We start from the raw sequence: 19,987 nt of genomic DNA, 5'->3' as shown, positions 1-19,987 counted from the left end.
TTGATGGTCTTGCAGTGCGAACTGGAATTTATGCATGTCTCTTTGCCTCGTGTGGACATGTATACTACACCACCCAGGCAATATGGTTTGGATGGACAACATCATGGACTTCTGGGAGGATGTCCTGCAAATGGAGGCTGATGAAATCACAAGAAAACTGAAGCAGTGGGCATGCATGTCAGGTTGTAGTATGTTCCTTCTCATTCTCCCACCTGGTCATATGTAATCTCTCCTATTGCAGGCATTGATGAACATGAGATGGTGCAGATCATACATTGGGTTTGCACCCTCCTACTTAATTCAGGGCTGAGTGCATTTTTTTCACCTATATCCTACTAGAAGCAATACTAAATACCATGTTTTTAGGAGCTATTGTTAAGAGATGTGACATACGCATCAACTACACAAACTTTGGTATTGCTATGAAAGAGAAGCTTGGGGTTGACATAAGGGGGTGGCCTGAGGATGTTCCATTTCAATCCCCCACCAGCATCAATTATCACAATGCCCTTCTGAAGCTCTGCAATGGACTGAAGAATGGCTCCTGCCTCTGGTTCCACATGTCCCTGCATCAACGGGAGGAATATAGCGCCCATCTTGCTGTGTGGCACAAGAAAGGAGAGGTAGTGGGCAAGGCACACAAGAAACACTCTGATGCTGGGGTACCCCATAAATGCAAGGGAAAGGAGAATGGACACTGAGCAAGTAAGCACAAGGGTCTGGGCCATCTGCAGAGGCCCCAAAGAGTGCAGAGTTTGTTGAGACATCTGAAGAGGAGGACACCAGTGAGGATGAAACTTAGTTGCTGTTCTTTGTAGTGTTTTGGCACCCAGAAGCTTCTTATTCTACCTAATAACAATGTCAGTTATCATTTGCTACCTATATATAAAAAATACGCCTCAAATCCATCCTCTGTTAGTGAGATACATGAGCTCACTATCTTGCACAGTGAGTGTGAAGGTTTAGTGCTCAGTGGTGATGTGGTGGCTATTGCCGGTGGTAGCACCAATAATAGTCAGAAGTGTCTAATTATAGTTCCTAGGCACGCACCCTACACCACCCTACCCCCCCCCTACCCCCCAACACTACCGAGCAGCCCTACATCAGCCCCCAAGGCCCCACTATATTGAATAATTATTTATTTGGGTGCATACAACTGAAAGCCAGTTGATTTAGACCTGCCATCAGGCCCAGTTGTCAAGTCTAATTAGGGTGGTTACATGGGAACTACAGGTGATGACATCACTTACTCAGAGGTGCTTTATTATAAATAGAACAAATGAATCCTGATGAAAACCCTAATGGAGTGAAGGCTTCGTTCAACGCAGGGGGGAACGGTTGCTGTTCAAGTCTTCCACAGGTTACGTCTTCCTTACTTTATCCTGTGTTTGCTTTGTAGGGGACTGTGCAGATCACATGCCCAAGTTTTTTTTTTTTTCTGAAGTTTTGACATCTCAGCATCCCAACTGATAATTCCAATATCAAATGAGTCTGCATCACAGTCACTGCAGAAATGAGAAAATAGTCGGACCCAATTAGTGGGATAGACTATATATGTGGAATATAAACAGATGTCACATACAATGCAAATCCTGAAGCACTAGACTAGCAAGAGGTACCTGGTACACAGTGCTGACTCTAATCTGACTCCACATACATCAGTTGTGTGGAGATAGATTTGTTGTCCTTGGACCTAAACTGACAGTGGGATCATATCTGAAAACATGATTCGCACATCCAGATTATGTGTCATATATCTGATCCGACTGCTCCGATATAAATATCCACTCCGCCCGATTCTGCATCACCCCCACTTTCCAACCACCTCCGCTCCATCCGTTCTCCACTCCGTCCAATCACCATCCGCATCTGCTCCTACACTTCTGCTTGACTGCCCAACTGGTCACCTTCTAGAATGTCTCCATTCAACTGGAACCTCTTTCCCTGTTTAGACATATACTTTCCCCTTCGGTAAATAGACCCTTACTTCCGGATCACCAGTAACTCCTCTTACCGCTCGATCACTGATCCAACACATACATATTGATATCCGCTCCAACTTATGTCTTTGCCTGTGTAAGTACTTACAAACTATATCCTTGGTACATAGCTTTACAACATAAGTCTCCTAATCACTGCCTCACACTTAGAAGTATATAACATATCCTGTACTTAGATATTTTCCCCAGTCTTAATATTACTTGTCTTCTTGCAGTTTCTACTTGTGAGAATTCTCAGTAGGACCTTGCCTCCTCCGGACACAAGTTTCATCTTGTGGTCACCTCCAACTTTCCACTCTGACTTAGAGCTATGCTCTAAGTCTTCCCCCTTACTTCTCCGCCTCTAACAACAATCCCCCTTTGCTCCTATCCACCTTCCACACTATCCTCTGCCTTCTCCACTCTGCTCCTAGTTGGCCCACCGCTGGCAGCATTTACTTCCCGACCCTCAAGGCAGACCAAAGTGGTCCACTCGTCCTACCATTGGACAACATCAGACCCGCTCCAAATTTGGGGCACATACTCGGCTAAGGGCACAGTGCAAGAGCTGAAGCCAAGCCCTGACCCCTCCACTTCTTGAACCCGGCATGGTACCTAACATTATGTCTGCATACATATAAAAATAGATCTAATTAGACTCTGCAAAGGATATACATGAGGTCCATATGCTTCCTAGGATTTTCCATGTGCTTGCTCGTAGCTTCTTGCTTGCCCTTCCCTTCATTCTCTTTGCCCCATGTCCATGATGTATGGGTCTCAAGGCTCACAGAGATGCCCTAGCGGTACCCCCATGTATCCTAACCAACTTGGTGTTAGTCAAGACCGCCAGTCTCAAATGAATGGTCCACACCAATTTGGCCAGCCTCATCCTGGGCCGTCCCCACTCAACTTGCTCAACAATGACCTGCCACAGCACAACAACTACTTCAGTGGACTGTGGCTGTCCAATCCTGCAATGGTAAACTTGTCAGAATTAATTCAATGTGAACACGGCAAACTCACATATTATTAGCCAGGGGAAGATGGTGTAAACAAGAACATGGGAAGACTGTCAGGCAATAACAACCTATGAGAAACCCCATTCATCCCCAGGCACAACAAGCAGCACACACCTTCCCTGTCTATACATGGTGTCAATAATTATATGAACCCCCAGCCAGCCAGAACACCATACCTCAGTCATGGAAACTTGCAGACTCCTTTCTCATCAGGCAGTGAGCCACGCTCTCACTCACAGTCCTTGGCACCAGGTGGAGGCCACAACCCTGACTATAATCAGTTTGGATGACCTCATCAATCACATGCAGGAACATGCCTGTACCAATGTGGCGGCTTGCTTTTCCAGGACCAAAATGGAGATATGCAGTGCCCAGGTCCATAGGGCAGAACTGCCAGTGCCAGCAAATTTCTGCATCTGTCTGAAAGCATGCAACAGTTTTGGAGTAACATTACAACTTCAAACAATGCACTTATGGTACAAGTGCAATCACTTCAAGGCAAGATGCAGGGTCTTAAGGCAGAGATAGCATAGTTGAAGGAGGAGTATGAATCGGGCAGGGCCACCGGAAACAAGAAAGTGACTACAATGAATATTTTGAACGACCATCGCAAGTTAAAAGTTAGTTTTGCATGCATTCTGAGTCCTTCAGAGACATAAAACTTCATTCGAGAAGTTATCAATTGAGTCTGGGATAACAAAAAGGTGAGTCTGAACAATTGAATATAACTTACAGACTTACTAAGTCAACATAGTAATTGTGTGAAGATCCAAACTTGAAATCCAAGATAAGATAACCCTCAAGCAGTTTCTGCAAATGTCATGTGATGTGACGAGCCTGTGACTGCACTTCTATTACTGCATTTGGCACCAGGACTCTAGAAGCAATGTATACAGCCATTATCGTACTTAGGTGATTGTACAGAACAAATAGCTTTACAGTAGGTACAGAAAATTAAGATGGGTGCAAGGATATTATGTAGTATAGGTTTATAAGTGACAGTTATAACAAGAATAAAATACAAAGACCAAGTTTAATTTAAGTGTGCATCTTCGAGTTCTGACATTATTGCAGAGGGGAGTACACAACGGCCTCAGTATCACTTTGTAGCCCAAGCTACTTGTTTGTTGTTAAGTCCCTTGTGATAAGCATCCATGAAACGGCGTGATCTGATGGCAAACCTAATTTTTATTAGTGTTGTGTAGGTACAGATTAGATAAGGATCATGCTTACTTTCACATCCTGGTTAGAGGAACTGCATCCAATGCTTTCACAATATTGTGTTTTAGATTAGCTTCCCTAGCTGATAATGGATAGCAGTGATACAGCCGCTTTGTATACCCCCAGCATTGTTCAATAAAACTGAGTTAACAGTGAAATTTTGGAAGGAAGAGCACCTTGAAGCCCCTTGACCCACTCTCTCTCTCTCTAGGTTCGACTCAACATTAACAAAATCTGGCTGGTTGTAGAGAATATGGCAACAGCAACAGGAGGTTGAACCATGTGGACAGTCAAAATTCTTGCACTGAGCCTTCAAGTTACTGAAATCAAAACCACACTCCTTTAGAATTTTTGCCATTCCCTTGAACATCCCAGCTTCTGTGTGACCCTCGGGAAAATAAAAATCCTGTGGGGCACCATTGAAGACACCATTAGCAATGCAGACTTTTTGCATTAAAATTTTCCCATCTGCCCCACAAACTTGTTTCCCTTCAGCATCCCTCACTGGAGCATTAACCCCCCAGTCCTTGCAACTCTTTGGCATTTTGTGAGCACTTAATGCATCATCGGCCCTTTTCAGGTGAGTAATTGCATTGTTAAAGACAAACAAATGATCATCTTCATGGTAATCTTTCTCTAGGATTACCATCGCTTTCTCGGCATGTTGAAGAATTTCATCATTTGTGAAGTACCCATCCCTCCCTTTTCCTGCCCTAAACAACACTTACACAGATTCCTCCCATTGCGAGACCACAACCAGCCATAATCTGCTGAAACAAAATCTGCAACCATAAGAGAAGATCCCTTGCCCTTTGGTTGTGGGGTTGCCTTTTCCTCTGTGTGAACCCAACATTTTTTGCACCAATCATTGGCATAGAAGGTAGACTCGTCATGGAACCACACAACAGTCCATTGCCCAATCTCCTGCCCTTCCTCTGGCTGTGTAACATCAACTGAAGACCATATTCATACCATGCTGGCAGGAATTGATTTTGCTGATAGCGAACTATGTCCTCTTGTTTGTGGTCATTGACATATTGCCTGTTTTGTGCTGTGGTCCATCGAAATCCACAATTTTCCATCCAGTGCTGTGCAGTTGCCAATGAAATGGTTTTGGTGAGCTTTAAACATTGCTGTACATCTGGCTGTGCAAGATAATCAATGACTGCTGTTGCAGAAATATATTTTCCCAGCAACTGGAGATGAACCAGTAACTCCTCCTTGAGATCTTCATCATCAATCTGCAACCTCATCCACTCACCACCATACCATAAGTCCCTTTTCTAACAAATTGTGCAGTCTGCAGTCCTGCAGCTGACCACAATGCACCAGTTACAAAGGCTCACAGGAAAAATTCTGTCCACGTCAAGCGCTTCTACAACAGCGAACCAAGGGAAGGTGGTTTGTGTACGTGTCCCTTGAAGTTCCTGTGTGGGTAAAGTAATTTCTTTAGGTCCATTAATATCAGAGTGGCAGCGCTGATGGTGGGTGACATCTGGAAATCACCCAAATGCCACTGAGGAATGGTTGGATGAGCATCATGATACTGCAATGATGGTGCAACTTCATCATCCATGTCTTCAACAGTGTTTTCTTGATGGCCGGTGTGCAAAGCTTGGGTGATTTGTGGTGCGGAATGTGTTGTCACAGAGCTTGAGTCCATTAATGAATTGTCATCGGGCAATCCCATCATTGTGGCTGCATAATCATCAAAATTTTCAAAGCCTTCAATTGGTCCCAGCTCATAGTCACCAGCACTACCATGGCCTCAGTAATCCAAATCAATGTCACACTCTGATTCCTTATCACTACTCTCCAAGCCAATGTCCACTGGTTCCTGCAATGCAAGTGAGAAATCCTTGGAGAACTCTGCCTCTGGCACTCAAACCAAGTCCAAATCCTTAGTAGAGAGTTGGATAGCAGCACCAGCAACATTTTTCTCAAGTTGTGTGAAAACATCGCCCAAGACTGACAAAACACTCTCAACTGGGAGCTTAGAAGGTGGGGAAGTGATTAAAACAACTGATTCACAGCCTGAAGCTACTACAGAACTCAAAGATATACAGTCTATTGGATGACTCTGTGTGGGCATGAGCATTGGTCTCCAATAGCTGAAAGTGAGCAAAATTGAAAACTTACATTTTCTTTATCTGCTGAGATTTTCCGCTTTTTTGCCTGACTCCCTAGGTTCTCGATTGCAGAACAGACTTTTCATGACCACTTTGGCATCTAGGTGAGTTTCCATAGTGGGCAGACAGCAAATGTGAGAGGCAAAGCTGAGTTTGGACTGTCCGGGGGCTGTTTAGGTACAATGTATACCTCATATCTTGCTTGTATTGCTATCTCTTCTTTCAATATGACACAAATGATGATTTTGGAATGGATGAATTGTTGAGAAGGACCTGCACTACAACTTATCCATCTTATTTTTCCTCTAACTTGATCTTGTGAACATCCTATGGCATTTTATTGTTTTGTCACACTTCATCACAGTTTATCACATGACATTTGCAGAAACTGCTTGAGGGCTATCTTACTAGATGCCAACTATGACTGCCAACTTATTACCAATTGCACAAAGGCATATTTCTGCAACATCCACAAGCAGTTTCTTGAACACCATGATGATGTTAAGGCTAGAAAAGCACTATAATGTAAGAATCAAGGATGGTGGTGTTCATGTCGTCAAACAGTCAGTGTTTCAGAAATATCAAACTTGATATGATATCTGACTGACCCCAGGCTACCAAAACTCATCAAAAAGCAGCAGAGGCCTTCAAGAAGGAATTTGGTCATCCTGGTGTCCTGTCAATAATTGACACAGATTTTGCATCAGATGTGCTATCCTATGGCTCAGACACTGACCTTATAGAAGACACCCTAAAATGACAAAGGGATGCTGATATGGGAAAGGGTGCATTCATGGTAGAGGGTGCACAATGGAGAAGTCCCAATGTGAGCTTTGAAGTTAACATTTGAATAATTTACTGACCATTTCAACACAAAAGTATATTGCCTTCGGACATTGATTGTCATTCAAGAAGTTGAAGGCGAACAAAGGTCCTGATGAAGATGCACCAGCACCCAAACACTGAAAAGTTGTTGAAAATAAAGTTGTCAAATCCATGTTTGATCTTGCACCAAATAAGATGTGCAGTGAACCACCACTCTCGGTGTAGAGAGTATCCCTATGCTAGGCTCATATCCACCACTTTTCCGATATATCATACATCCATCAATGTCAATCCAACATCCATCCATTCCATCTGATACCCATCTGCTTTGTAGATGACAAGTGGATACCTTCAGATCTCTTCCTATAGCTTGTGCATCCATCCTGTCTGTGTCCATTCTACTTCATTGGTACATACTCACACACATTTTCTTGTTACTGACTGAACACAGACATATCCTCTCACACTCCACTATTTTCTGGATGGCTTATGGCACAATCTAGACTCACTACCTATACTTCAGTGTTCCTTGAAAATACTGTACCCTATAAGCATAGAAGTTTTCAGAAAATACTTACTTCATGTAACTTCCTCCTATTTTTCCTTCACCTTACCAGAATATCACTTTCACTTATACCCACTATCCATCTAACTTTTAATGAACTTCCTTTGAATTTGACTTGCATCCCGTCCAATCTGCAAGTTCCATCTGCTCCATCTGACAAATCCATACATTCCAAGTTCTATCCACTTCATCTGCTTTTGTGGATCCTGTAGGATCATTTTAGACAGAGACTAGCACTCCCCAGTAGCAATCCCCTTTAGGGTCGAACGTGCTTGTTCTCAAGTGAGGCAGCAGGCAGCAAAGACCCAACTTTGTAGTAGTTAGATATTCTCGCTGCTACATTTGTTGTACCCACATCGGGCAAAGAGACCATTCCCTTCCAATCTATGGTTTCTGAGAAATGGCTGAAGAAAAATCCAGGTATCACATTGCTAGATGGTAGAGAATGGCTGTTTGGATTTTATGGTTGGTTGAAGGAAGGTGATATCCACAAGGATGATGCGAAGTTTCTGAATGAGCTTAATAAGTGGCACAAGAAGGATGAGTCAAGCAATACTAGTGACAAAGAGGATTTCCCTGCTGCAGGCCCGTCCACTGGCAATTAGTCTTAGCAGCAAAGAGTAAAGAGTTTGATGAACCATTCTCTTGATGAATGCAAAATTTTGTCGCTATTACTGTATTTTGTTAGCAACAAGTCAACTTCTGCAGATGTGTATCAAGCACCCTTGAAATGTCAATTGTCACCCACACCTTTGTCTTGCTCTTGCTGACAGACACAGTCATCATAGCAAGCTGACCCATCACCCAGTCTGGGTCAATGAGATGTGGTAGCTGAGTGTCATGGTCCAAATATTCCCCCAGCTCCCAAAGGTATACATCCACAACTGAACTGTTGAATGGTTAGTGAATAGAATCAGTTTTAAGTTGAACTTGTAATGTACAACTTGTCCCATGGAGATGGCTCTGCACACCAACCTTTGAGCCAGCACATTCATGTGAACCACATTGGATTTCCTTGTCTATGAAATTTTTGGTCAAACTGGAAAATTTCCAAGATCTTGCCATAAGCATGACAAGGTGGCCCATTGGGACCGACCACATTGCCCATTTCACGTACTACTTCACCTACATATGAGCTCAATACACACAAAATAACAAGATCACCCATCACACAAGAAGCAATAGAAGCCATGTCAAACAGAGTCAAAGATGCGCCCAGTGGGAAAACCTTTCTCGAATCGAAGCTACTCTGCCACATTGGTCAACCTTTTACATTAAATCACCTAATATCAGTCCTATTTCAAATCACACAAATGTCAAGCACTACGCCGGTCCCGGTAGTCGTGGCAATCCGAGCAGTGGCCTTCCTACTGAAGGACATGAAAACGGGTAATGTAGCAGATGCGATCATGAAGCAAGTTACACAGTCCATCATCACCAAGCTGGCTGACAGCACGCAGCCGACACCCTCTCCAGGAAGATCACTGACAACATCATGGCCAAGCTAGTAGACCATGTCGTTGCAGCTATATTTCCTCAAGTCGCTTTAATACATGACGCCTCCCAATCCCTCACCTCAATTATAGAAGACACAAGAACGTTACACACCTCCATAGGCAGAGAAAGAACCGAAAAAGAGGACAACATCAAAACAGCAGCAGACCATATTGAGGATGCAGCAAACACCCTCTACGACTCAGTGGAAACATACCAGAAGGCTCTCCAAATCTTAACCCCATCCCTAGACGTGACTCAAGAGAAGATAGACCAGCTCTCCACACAGATCTCTAAGGCCCCCATGCAAACTCCTGGAACAGCACACCCATCCTACTCTTCAGTGGTGGTGACACACATACCACTGCAAGTAGACAGGGCTTTGGGCCGCGCAGCACTTCAGGCACGTCAGATCCTATTAGACCCCCTCCCAGGAGGAACCCTATTCCTGCCAAATACCTCAAAACACAACATAGCAACCAAAATCAAAACCGCACTGGAGGCAGCAAGGGATGACTCCACCCTGGAAGGCACCATCTGCTCGATCACAACCCTACATAACGGAGGTATAATCATCAAATTAGAAACTGAATTGCTGGCCAAGTGGCTCAACAACCAACCAGGTAAAAGTGCACTAGAAAGTCACCTAGACATACCTATATTGTTCCATCAACGCCAATGCCCTCTAGTTTTAGAATACTTACCTATTCAGATGCAGATTGAACAAGAGGACTTCCTATGACAGATTGAACAAGAAAATCACCTCGAAACCAGCGCCTTCGCCTCAATTAGATGGATCAAGCTGCCCACAAAGTGTTCAGCAGAACAATGGAAGGCTTTTGCCTTACTCCATGTCACAGACATCCAAATAGCAAATGACATCATCCATGAAGGACTATGCTTGGAAAGTGAGAGATTCAGTGCTAGGAAAGACCAAAGGGAACCAATGAGATGCGCTAAGTGCCAGAAATTCAATCATATCACTAAGAACTGCACCTCCTCACAGGACACATGTGGCACCTGCAGAAACCAACATTGCACCTCAGCCTGCAACTCATACCATACAACACGCTGTACCAACTGCAGAAGTCAGCAACACGCCAGCTGGAGTCGCTCATGCCCCAAATTCATCAAACGCTGCAAGGAACTCGACAACAAATACCCAGAAAATTGAATGCCCTACTTTCTAACCGAACACGCATGGATACACGCAGCTCAACCAATACATCAACATAGGAACTCAACATCCCCACAACCCTCTCCCCAAAGACCCCATGGTTCCTCCCCCGGACGCCTATGCCAAATGACCATTGCACTCCCCAGCCAACCAACCCATGAAAGATCGCCCCAACGTCTGCAAGACAAAGAAATACACAGAATCATCGCCGCCCTCACCCCTCCATCCTCCTCCTCCTCCTCCTTCTTCTTCTCCCCCTCCTCCCCCTCCTCCCTCCCCCCCTTCTCCTCCCTCCACATCTGTGAACAACAATACCAATGGCTCACCCTCAAATCTATCCACTCATGTCTAATCACACCCTTAACCCCCCTGCTCGTCTACATATATGGCAACAGAACCTCAATGCCTCCATGGTAACCCAAGCATCACTCCTCAACAACTCAAAACTTGCTGTCGACTGGGACCTCATCATCATTCAAGAACCTCATATAAACTTCCTCTGCAACACGCGCGCAAACCACTGATGGCACGTTCTATACCCCTCAGAACATTATACTAATCCTCAGCAATGCTCTCGGGTGATTACACTTGTAAACTCTTCCATTAATGCTAACCACTGGAAACAGATACCCTTTCCCTCCTCAGATGTAGTAGTCATGTAGCTGAACAGCCCATATGGATGCTGCTCCATCTTTAATATCTATAATGACAGCAATTCTCAAGATACTCTTATGGCCCTTGATACCTACCTCGAAGACAACATCGAAACAATCCGGCCCATGGAAACGGACCATATGCTCTGGCTAGGCAACTTCAATCACCACCACCTGCTCTGGGAGGACATCCACAATTGCCATCTGTTCAACTATACAGCAGCCAGCCTGCTCATTGACCTCATAGCAAACTACGGCATGATTCAACTACTCCCCTGCGGGATCCCCACTCTCCAAGCTAACTCGACCGGCAATTGGACCAGACCGGACAATGTCTTAGGGACAGAAACAATAGTGGACTCGCTCATCTCCTGCATCACCGACCCCAGCCAATGCGGTCCTCGCATGGACCACATCCCTATCCTCCTGACCCTAGAACTAGAAACATCAAAGTCTTTGACTGAGCCTTGACGAAACTGAAGAGAGACAGATTGGGAAGCTTTTAACGAGCACCTAAGCAAAGCACTCAAACCGTTCCCACCTGCCCCTTTGGCCTATGAGGAAGAATTTCAACAAGCCGCGAGCCGTATCACCAGAGTTATCTCAGATGCAATGGAAGCTACCATCCTGTTCACTAACCCCTGCCCCACTTGAAGCATTGGTGGACAAAGGACCTTAGTAAACTTCGCAAACAGGTCAACGAAGCCAGTTGACTGGCCTACCAACTCAGAGGCCTCCCGGAACATACCTGTCATGATGAACTCAAATCCATCAAGAATCGCCATGCAGAAGAAATTGAATTGACGAAGAAACAACATTGGATCAAATGGCTCGAAGATATAGAAGGTAACAATCTATGGACAGCTAACAAATATATATCCTCAGCACCCAAAGATGGGGGTAAAGCCCACATTCCAACCCTCAACATTCATTGACCGAATGGCACCACTACTGAAGCCATCACCAATCAAGAAAAGAGTACCATCTTAGCTGAGTCCTTCTTCCCACCCCCCCTGCTGACGACTCCATTCCCCCCCGATCCAGACTACCCTGACCCTGTTGCACCTCACACCCCATTCTGTCGAGACAAAGTCACCCGGGTGATCGCAAAACTTAGCAGATACAAAGCTCCGGGTCCCGATGGCATCTGTAACATAGTCTACAAGCACTGCGCCAACATATTAGTACCCCATCTGACCCACCTCTTTAATGGAGCCTTTACATACTGAACATTCTACAAGCCCTGGAAACGCTTCACAATGGTAGTCTTACACAAACCAGGGAAGCCTAACTACTCGGTCCCAAAAGCATACCGCCCTATCACCCTCCTTAATACTCTAGGAAAACTGCTGACGGCAGTAGTAGCAGAACACCTCACCTTCACCCTAGAGCGCTACCAGCTCCTCCCACAGACACACTTCGGGGGCAGACCCGGGCACTCAACAACTGATTCTCTCCATCTCCTGGAAGAAACTATCAAACACGCCTGGAGGAACCACAAAGTAGAATCAGTGCTCTTCCTGGACATAGAAGGCACTTTCCCGAACGCGGTCACCAAGAGACTAATCCACAACATGTGCATGAGGTGCATCCCAGGTGAACTGATTGATTTCATGAAACAGTTGCTCACACATCATCATACACAGCTCAAATTTGACGGTTTCACATCCAACTGGATCCCCATCAACAACAGCATTGGCCAAGGAGACCCACTTTCAATGATACTCTATATTATCTATAGCTCCGATCTAGTTGACATGGTTCGCACCCACCGAGGAAATGAATCTCTCAAGGAACTAACTCTCACGTTTGTTGATGACACTGCTTTCATAGCAGTAGGTAAGGACTTTGAAACTACTCACAAAATCCTCACAGATATGTTAGAACACCCAGGAGGAGGATACAATTGGTCTAAGGCACACAACTTGAAATTCGAGACCAATAAGTTCGCTCTCATGGACTTTTCCATGAACCGTCAGCGCAACCGCCCAAACATGCACATTCAAGGCTTGATTATATGTCCTACCGCCACTCACCGCTTTCTAGGAGTCATAGTGGACCAGGAATTATGCTGGAACGCACAAGTAGACCACACAACAGCTAAAGGATTGGCCTACATCCTCCAGCTATGTTGTCTTTCTGCCACTGCTAAAGGCCTACCCCTACGACTAATGCACCAACTCTACCAAGCAGTAGCGGTACCCAAGATGTTGTACGCGGCGGACCTATGGTTCACACCCTTGTACCATGACGGCTCTGATGTCCCTCAATGAGAATCCATTGGTGTAGCGAAACACTTCACCTCCATCCAGCATATCGCTGCAATAGCAATCACCGGCGCATTAAGAACCACAGCAACGGACATACTAGAGGCACATGCCAACTTGCTCCCTATCCTGCTGCTGCTACAGAATACATGTCACCGCACTATCGTCCGCATGGCTGCTCATCCCAACACCCACCCATTATACACCCCTATACACAGAGCTGCCAGCCACTTCGTCCGATCTCACTGCACCTCCCGTCATCGCCTCATGCGCCAATATCGCATCAAGCCAGCAGAAATAGAATCCCTCATCCCAGATCGAAGACCCCCCACCAGCTCTAACTCCTATCACACCCACATCGCCACCTCCAAATCTCAAGCCACCCAAGACCACAACGCGAACAAGGACTCCATACAGGTGTACAGTGATGGCTCAGGATACCAAGGTCAGATCGGTGCAGCAGCGATCCTGTTCAGGGCAGGCCGCATCCCCCGTAAACTTCTGTTCCACTTGGGCACAGATGAAGAGCACACAGTGTTCAAAGCCAAAGCAGTAGGCCTAGTGTTAGCAGCTGAACTCATCGCAACAGAAGAGGACACCGTATATCCTGTATCAATCTTTGTGGACAACCAAGCTGTCATTCAAGCTGGTGAGAGCTTCTACTCGAACCCAGGTTCCTACTTAATCAACTGTTTTCAAGAACATCTCAACGCGCTAGCAAGAGCTGATATCGACTTCCAAATCACCCTGAGATGGCTGCCAGGTCATTCCGACATCCACGGAAACGAAGAAGCTGACAAGCATGTGAAAAGAGCAGCGGAAGGTCAGCACAGTAACAGCCTGACAGAAACACTCCCCGAATTCCTACGTTACAACACCCTCCCACTCAGCATCTCCGCTCTGCAGCAGGCCCATCATAGAGTCACAACCGAACGCTGGGAACACCTCTGGTGCAAATCCCCAAGGTACAACCACGTCAATCGTATTGACCCCAAGCTGCTGCATCGCTCCTTCGTCAAACTGACAGCAAACTTCCCCAAACAACTCACTGGCCTCTACATCACCCTATGCATGTAACACATTCCCCTCTGACGCTACCTGTACCACATAGGCAAAGCCCCATCGCCTAGTTGCCCACACTGCCCAAACATGGATGAAATGGTACCGCACTATCTCCTCGGCTGCCCACGTTACCACAGAGAGCGTCATGCATTGCTCCTAGCAGTGGGCCGTAACACCACATCGCTATCATTCCTCCTGTCAGACCCCTCTGCAACCCCACATCTTGTCCACTACTTCAACTCTACGAAGTGCCTAAGCAACACATTCGGTGAAGTACCCCTGCCCCACAAGCCTCCAGACTGATATAATTCTGTAAATTTTGTAGCTAAAATGCCCACACAACCCACGCAAAGTCAAACCACCCTCGATCCTCACCCCACCCCCTGTAACAACACTCCTGTATCACCACTGTACCACCTCCTTGTACACCGCCCACACTCGCCTACACAATTTCACCATGCATGCACCGGCACATGTCAAACAAAGTACCAGGATAATCCTTCTGTCCCTAAGGACCACCCACTACTATATGTTTACACCATGAAATCCTGTACCAGCCTGCCATCAGCGGCCGAGTACGTGTCAAACCATTATCACGATAGCCTACATACCACACACATAGTTACTATAGTCATCTCACTCATTGAACAGCGCGTCTAAAACGGCCAGCGGGAATGGCGGACTAATGGGGGTACACCTCACATCAGGGCAATCGCGGGTTTGGAGATGTGATTGGGACACTGGGAGTCCCATAGACTAGACTGTACTGTCCTACATAGAGTATTACTCTGCAAAGGACAAAAATTGGAATCAAAAAAAAAAAAAAAAAAAGGTCTTTTGATAGTGCTGCTAACCTGGCTACTGTGCCCTGTTCTTTGTTGGATGCTTTAATCATAATGTCAGCAACTGTGCTTGGAAGCAAGTCCTTTGGATGTTGGACAAGAGAGTGAGTCTGCAGTAAGTGTAAGCAAGCAAACAGTGCAGCACTACATAGCATACCATGCAGTTAGTTTGACATGTACACTGGAACTCGTGGAAAAAATGTTGTCTCAAGTTCACCATTGCCATGGTTATTCATTTTGTAGGATTTGAGTACTTTGTTGAGGCATTCAAAGAGGAACATCCAGAAGTTGTACAAAGGGCCAAAATTATGTGCACATTCACTAACATGAGTCACATAATGATGATTAGGTTTGATGAAACTTGATCCATACAGCTGGCAAATCATAACACATCAGAAACCCTCCAAACATGTGATTTTTACTCATGTGGGTGAGCCCAGAAATATATTCACAAAGGAGCCTATCCATGTCATTGATATCTTGGTCAGATATTTGATGTCAGACAATGATATGAAGTGCAGTGCTAAGCTTCAAGAAATTTTCAGGGTCATCTGGATGTAGGCAGAACTTTGCATTAGTACTGTCATCAGCATTATCAAAACCTTCATTTGCTGAAGCAGTAGGAGGTGGTGGTGGTGGTGGTGGAGTGGGACAAATTTCTCCTTTGGTGAGATCATCAACTGTCTGTGTCATAGCTTTGCACTTGATGGTTGTCTTGAATATAATCAACTTTATGACTTCAAAATGCAGCAAATGATAGGCATGCCTAGTGCACAGCTGCTTGTGCCTTTTCTCTGCAGCGATCCTAGCTTTCTCTGCCTGCTTAGTAGTAGTAATGCGAAGTTTCTCTTGATTCTTGACCTCTGCTTCCTGCAATTTCAGACTGGCAATGTGTGCCTTCTCTGCCTCATAAGCATCCTTCCCATGTTTCTTCGCATCAGCTAGAGCCTTTCTATTGTCAGCATTATGTGTAGCTTCAACTGTCCTCTCTGCTTCAAGCTTCTTGACAGCAGCAACACATTGATGGAGTATCTGATCACTGGCATCTGAAGGTGTGCACGCACTACATAATTGAGGTATCTAGAAGACAACAGTTTAGACTTAACTTCAATGCTGACATCACTCACAATGATGGGTCCATACACGGTCAAAAGTAATAACCACTGATCAGCTGTTAGGGATCCTGTTAAGGTCATGCTCAAGGGAAAGACTACTCAAAGGGCTTTGGCTTCAGCTCATGCGCTGCACCCCTTACCCGAGTACATGCCCTTAATTTTCAAGGGGCAGAGGGGAAGTCTGACAGAAGTCCGGGGAAGTCCGGAGGTCAGACGTCGGGGGAGTTTGGCAGAACTCCGGAAGACTATGAGGGAACAGAGTAAGGCTACCACGGACAAGTCCAGAGTAGAAACAGAATAGAGTTTAGACTATCCTAAGGTAGAGCCGGAGATTTAGTCCTAAGGTTTAACCCCTAAGACTCAGAGGTGGACAAGAGGTGAGACTCAAGTCCAGAGAAGCAGGAATGAGCAGAACTAAGATGATATTCAAACTGAGGAGTTCCGGAGTATTACAGGAGCTTATATACTGTAGGTATCATGAAGGTAGATCAGTCAGCAAAGGTAAGGGCTATGTACAAAGCATGTGGAAAGTCTATTAGTAAGTGTACACGGATCAAAGCAGTGAGGTTGGAAATGAAGTAAGAACAGACGGATCAGTAAGCATAGCGGAAAGGACATAACCAGTAGCCGGAGCAATAACTATTCTAAAAGGAGATAGGGGTGAGTATGGAGATGAAGGCGGAGCGCTGGGCAAAATAACAGGATGGAGAACTGGACTTTAGTGGAGGGGATCCGAAGTTCCGGATCCGGAGGTACGGGATATGACAGATCCCCTGGATGGAATGCCAATATCCATTGGTAGTTGACAAAACCAGATGATATCCCATGTCCATCTGACCCTTCCTAGACCCACCTGCAGGTATCCATCTCCCATCCACTTCTGTCCACACCCATCTGACACTCACCCATACACGCATGGATGATCCACCATTTGCCTGCATGTATGCAGATATGTAATGAGAGGCATTGGAATGTTTCGGGGATACATGTAATAGTGAGTGTGTCATATACCTGATCCAACCGCTCCAATATCAATATCCGCCCCGCTTTCCGACAATCTCTGCTCCATCTATTCCTCCGCTCCATCCAATCATCAACTGCATCCGCCCCTGTGCTTCCGCTCGACCACCCAACTGGTCCCCTTCCATAACGCCTCCATTCAACTGGATCTGCTTTCCCCTTGTAGATATATACTTCCCCCTTCAGTACATAGACCCTTACTTCCAGATCACCAGTAATTCCTATTACTGCTCGATCACTGATCCAACACATACATATTGATATCCGCTCTGACTCATGTCTTCACCTGTGTAAAGTACTTACAAACTATATCCTTGGTACATAGCTTTACTACATAGTTATCCTGATCACTGCCTCATACATAGAAGTATATAACATATCCTGTACTTAGATATTTTCCTCAGTCTTAATATTACTTGTCTTCTTGCAGTTACTACTTGTGAGAATTCTCAGTAGGACCTTGCCTCCCCTGGACACAAGTTTTAACTTGTTGTCACCTCCAACCCTCTGCTCCGAATTAGAGCCGTGCTCTAAGTCTCTCCCTTATTTCTCCGCCCCTTTCAATATTCCCCTCTGACCCTTTTCCATCCTCCGCATTATCCTCCACCTTCCCCGCTCCTACCAAACATTCCCCCTGCTCCTATCCACCCTCCACATCACTCCCCGCCTTCTCCACTCCGCTCCTAGTCGGCCTGCCGCTAGCAGCTCTTACCTCCCGACCCTCAAAGCGGACCTAAGCAGTCTACTCATCCTATTGTCGGACAACATCGGACCTGCTCCAAATTCAGGGCACGTACTCGGCTAAGGGTGCAGCGCAAGAGCTGAAGCCAAGCCCCGACCCCTCTGCTTCCTGAGCCGGCACGGTACCTAACAGTGTGTTTGATACAAGTCATGGACTCATAGGCAAAACACATGGTTTGTTAGCAAGCAGGTTTTCGCCCATATATCAGAGGCACTTTGGTAGATATTTTCCCTCAGTCATTTCTATCACCTCCTTTGGCAGCAGCTGAGGTATGTTATCACTTACATTCATTTATACCACAATGTAGCTAATCTAGAGTAGTGCAGATTCCATCTGCTTTACTTAGGTGAATACAGTTTTTTCTATCGCCTCCTTTGGCAGCGGCTGAGTGTGGATTTTATCTGCTTTACTTAGGTGTATCTGCAGATCCCATCCATGTTGCTTAGGGTACTGACAGATGGTATCCACTTCACTCAAAGTTTTGTTAGTAGTTTGCCACATGCTCCCAGTACAATAAACTGCAAATTTGTTGGATGATGAATGCATTAAAAGACTAGAACATATGTCTGCAAGCATCTCATGGAACATGTCAAGCTCATGATTTGAGTGTAAAATTTTGCTTTGTACCCATATATTATAGAAATGTGTCTTGATGAGGCCTGATTGTAACATTAATTTGTGTCATAGCTAGCAATGGCCCATGTCATTTACCTAGAAAGAGATTATGCATTGGATTGATAATGATCTGCTTGACTAAGTTGAAGTATGGTAATTGGGAGAGTTGCATATATCGTGTAGCAAAGTCCTTGACAAAATTCTTGCGTGCACTGGCTGTTGGAAGATTTCGGTAATGGTTGCCTGGCTCATGCTGTTCTTTGTTTGTCCGTGTGCAGAATACTACAGCAAATCCAAACCTGAATAATAGAGACAAATGTATTACAATTGAAAACATACCTCCTTCTTGAAAGGCAGCTGGTGTGGTTTTGTTGCTCGGAGTGATCCAACACAGGGTGCAGAAATTAGTGTGTGAATGGGAAGCAAACCCACCCACTTTATGAGCAGCAGGTTTGTCACATATGACAGCAACTAGAATTATGCAGACAAGTCTCCCTGACATTCAGATGAGGGTCAGAAGCAAGATGTAGTAATAGTGATGCACATATCATGAGGACATGACTCCATTGGAACCCTGATACCAAACTTCCACAAGTGCAATAGATCTGATATGATAGGATGAAGAAACCATTGAATTTGATCTGGGTTCTGCTCCTTTGGTCCAGGAAGTATACTTGTACACATAAGATTTAATGTACAATATCTATAGATTATTAGTAGATCACACTTATTTGAATCAATGTTGGATGATCCTTACTGATACTCTGGGGGAAGATTTCAAACTAAAAATGATGTTGGAGCTGAAGAATGAGATGGCGCAATATTACTGTGGATGTACAAAACCTACAAGTACAATGGGTTAGCAACTGGAGATACCTGCATGCTCTATATATGTACCAGTCCAACCCAAGATTGATGCCAATACAGAGCTCGTCATTTGGACCATTCTTTTCATGAGGAAGATTCGAGAAGAACAGTTTACTGTTCGGATCCTTGAGTTTGGTGCAGCACATCACATCATCAAAAATATCTGTGTATTATCTTGCAATGTGAGGTTTCATGTGCCATGCATCAAGTAGTGCTTCTAGGTCAGGTATCTTCAAGAGAGATTTCAGCTGTTCAGAGAGTGGGAGATGAGGGTATTTTATCACCAGGGACTTGACTGCGTGTTGGTTACCCCACAGAGTGTGTTCTGGCAGGAAAAGGTCATTGAGGCAGATCAGACAAGTATCCATGGTATGTGGTGAACCTGCAGGAGGGAA

At 45.2% G+C, this 19,987-nt stretch overlaps 5 protein-coding genes across 5 annotated transcripts; 1 reads left to right on the top strand and 4 right to left on the bottom strand.

The window, feature by feature from the left end:
- Positions 1–77: 77 nt before the first annotated feature.
- On the top strand, positions 78–701 carry EDB91DRAFT_1089486 (uncharacterized protein; the record flags this gene model as incomplete). Its single annotated transcript, XM_041316579.1, has 2 exons — positions 78–188; positions 367–701. Coding segments are annotated over 2 exons (446 nt in total), but the record flags the coding sequence as incomplete, so codon positions are not given.
- A 4,295-nt stretch (positions 702–4,996) lies between these two features.
- Positions 4,997–5,436, bottom strand: EDB91DRAFT_1031290 (uncharacterized protein; the record flags this gene model as incomplete). Its single annotated transcript, XM_041312725.1, has 2 exons — positions 4,997–5,154; positions 5,181–5,436. Coding segments are annotated over 2 exons (414 nt in total), but the record flags the coding sequence as incomplete, so codon positions are not given.
- Positions 5,437–6,755: 1,319 nt separating this feature from the next.
- EDB91DRAFT_1089485 (uncharacterized protein) lies at positions 6,756–10,708 on the bottom strand (the record flags this gene model as incomplete). The annotated part of the gene is given in 17 exon segments (XM_041316578.1): positions 6,756–6,855; positions 6,957–7,024; positions 7,085–7,099; positions 7,212–7,310; positions 7,595–7,610; positions 7,683–7,718; positions 7,752–7,776; positions 7,827–7,944; positions 8,094–8,142; positions 8,487–8,627; positions 8,887–8,987; positions 9,048–9,242; positions 9,595–9,680; positions 9,730–9,785; positions 9,937–9,968; positions 10,429–10,586; positions 10,606–10,708. The coding sequence occupies 17 exon segments, from the start codon at positions 10,706–10,708 to the stop codon at positions 6,756–6,758; spliced, it is 1,398 nt and encodes a 465-aa protein (XP_041168618.1).
- Positions 10,709–15,731: 5,023 nt separating this feature from the next.
- On the bottom strand, positions 15,732–16,429 carry EDB91DRAFT_1257863 (uncharacterized protein; the record flags this gene model as incomplete). Its single annotated transcript, XM_041324321.1, has 2 exons — positions 15,732–16,313; positions 16,361–16,429. 2 exons carry the CDS (start codon positions 16,427–16,429, stop codon positions 15,732–15,734), a joined length of 651 nt encoding a protein of 216 aa, XP_041168617.1.
- A 2,251-nt stretch (positions 16,430–18,680) lies between these two features.
- On the bottom strand, positions 18,681–19,221 carry EDB91DRAFT_1011243 (uncharacterized protein; the record flags this gene model as incomplete). Its single annotated transcript, XM_041312420.1, has 3 exons — positions 18,681–18,769; positions 18,822–19,007; positions 19,065–19,221. Coding segments are annotated over 3 exons (432 nt in total), but the record flags the coding sequence as incomplete, so codon positions are not given.
- Between the last annotated feature and the right edge of the window lie 766 nt (positions 19,222–19,987).

Source organism: Suillus paluster (genome assembly GCF_016628075.1).
Source record: "Suillus paluster strain FC165 chromosome Unknown EDB91scaffold_356, whole genome shotgun sequence".
NCBI classification, from domain to species: domain Eukaryota; kingdom Fungi; phylum Basidiomycota; class Agaricomycetes; order Boletales; family Suillaceae; genus Suillus; species Suillus paluster.
This window is presented reverse-complemented; position numbering and strand designations above follow the sequence as displayed.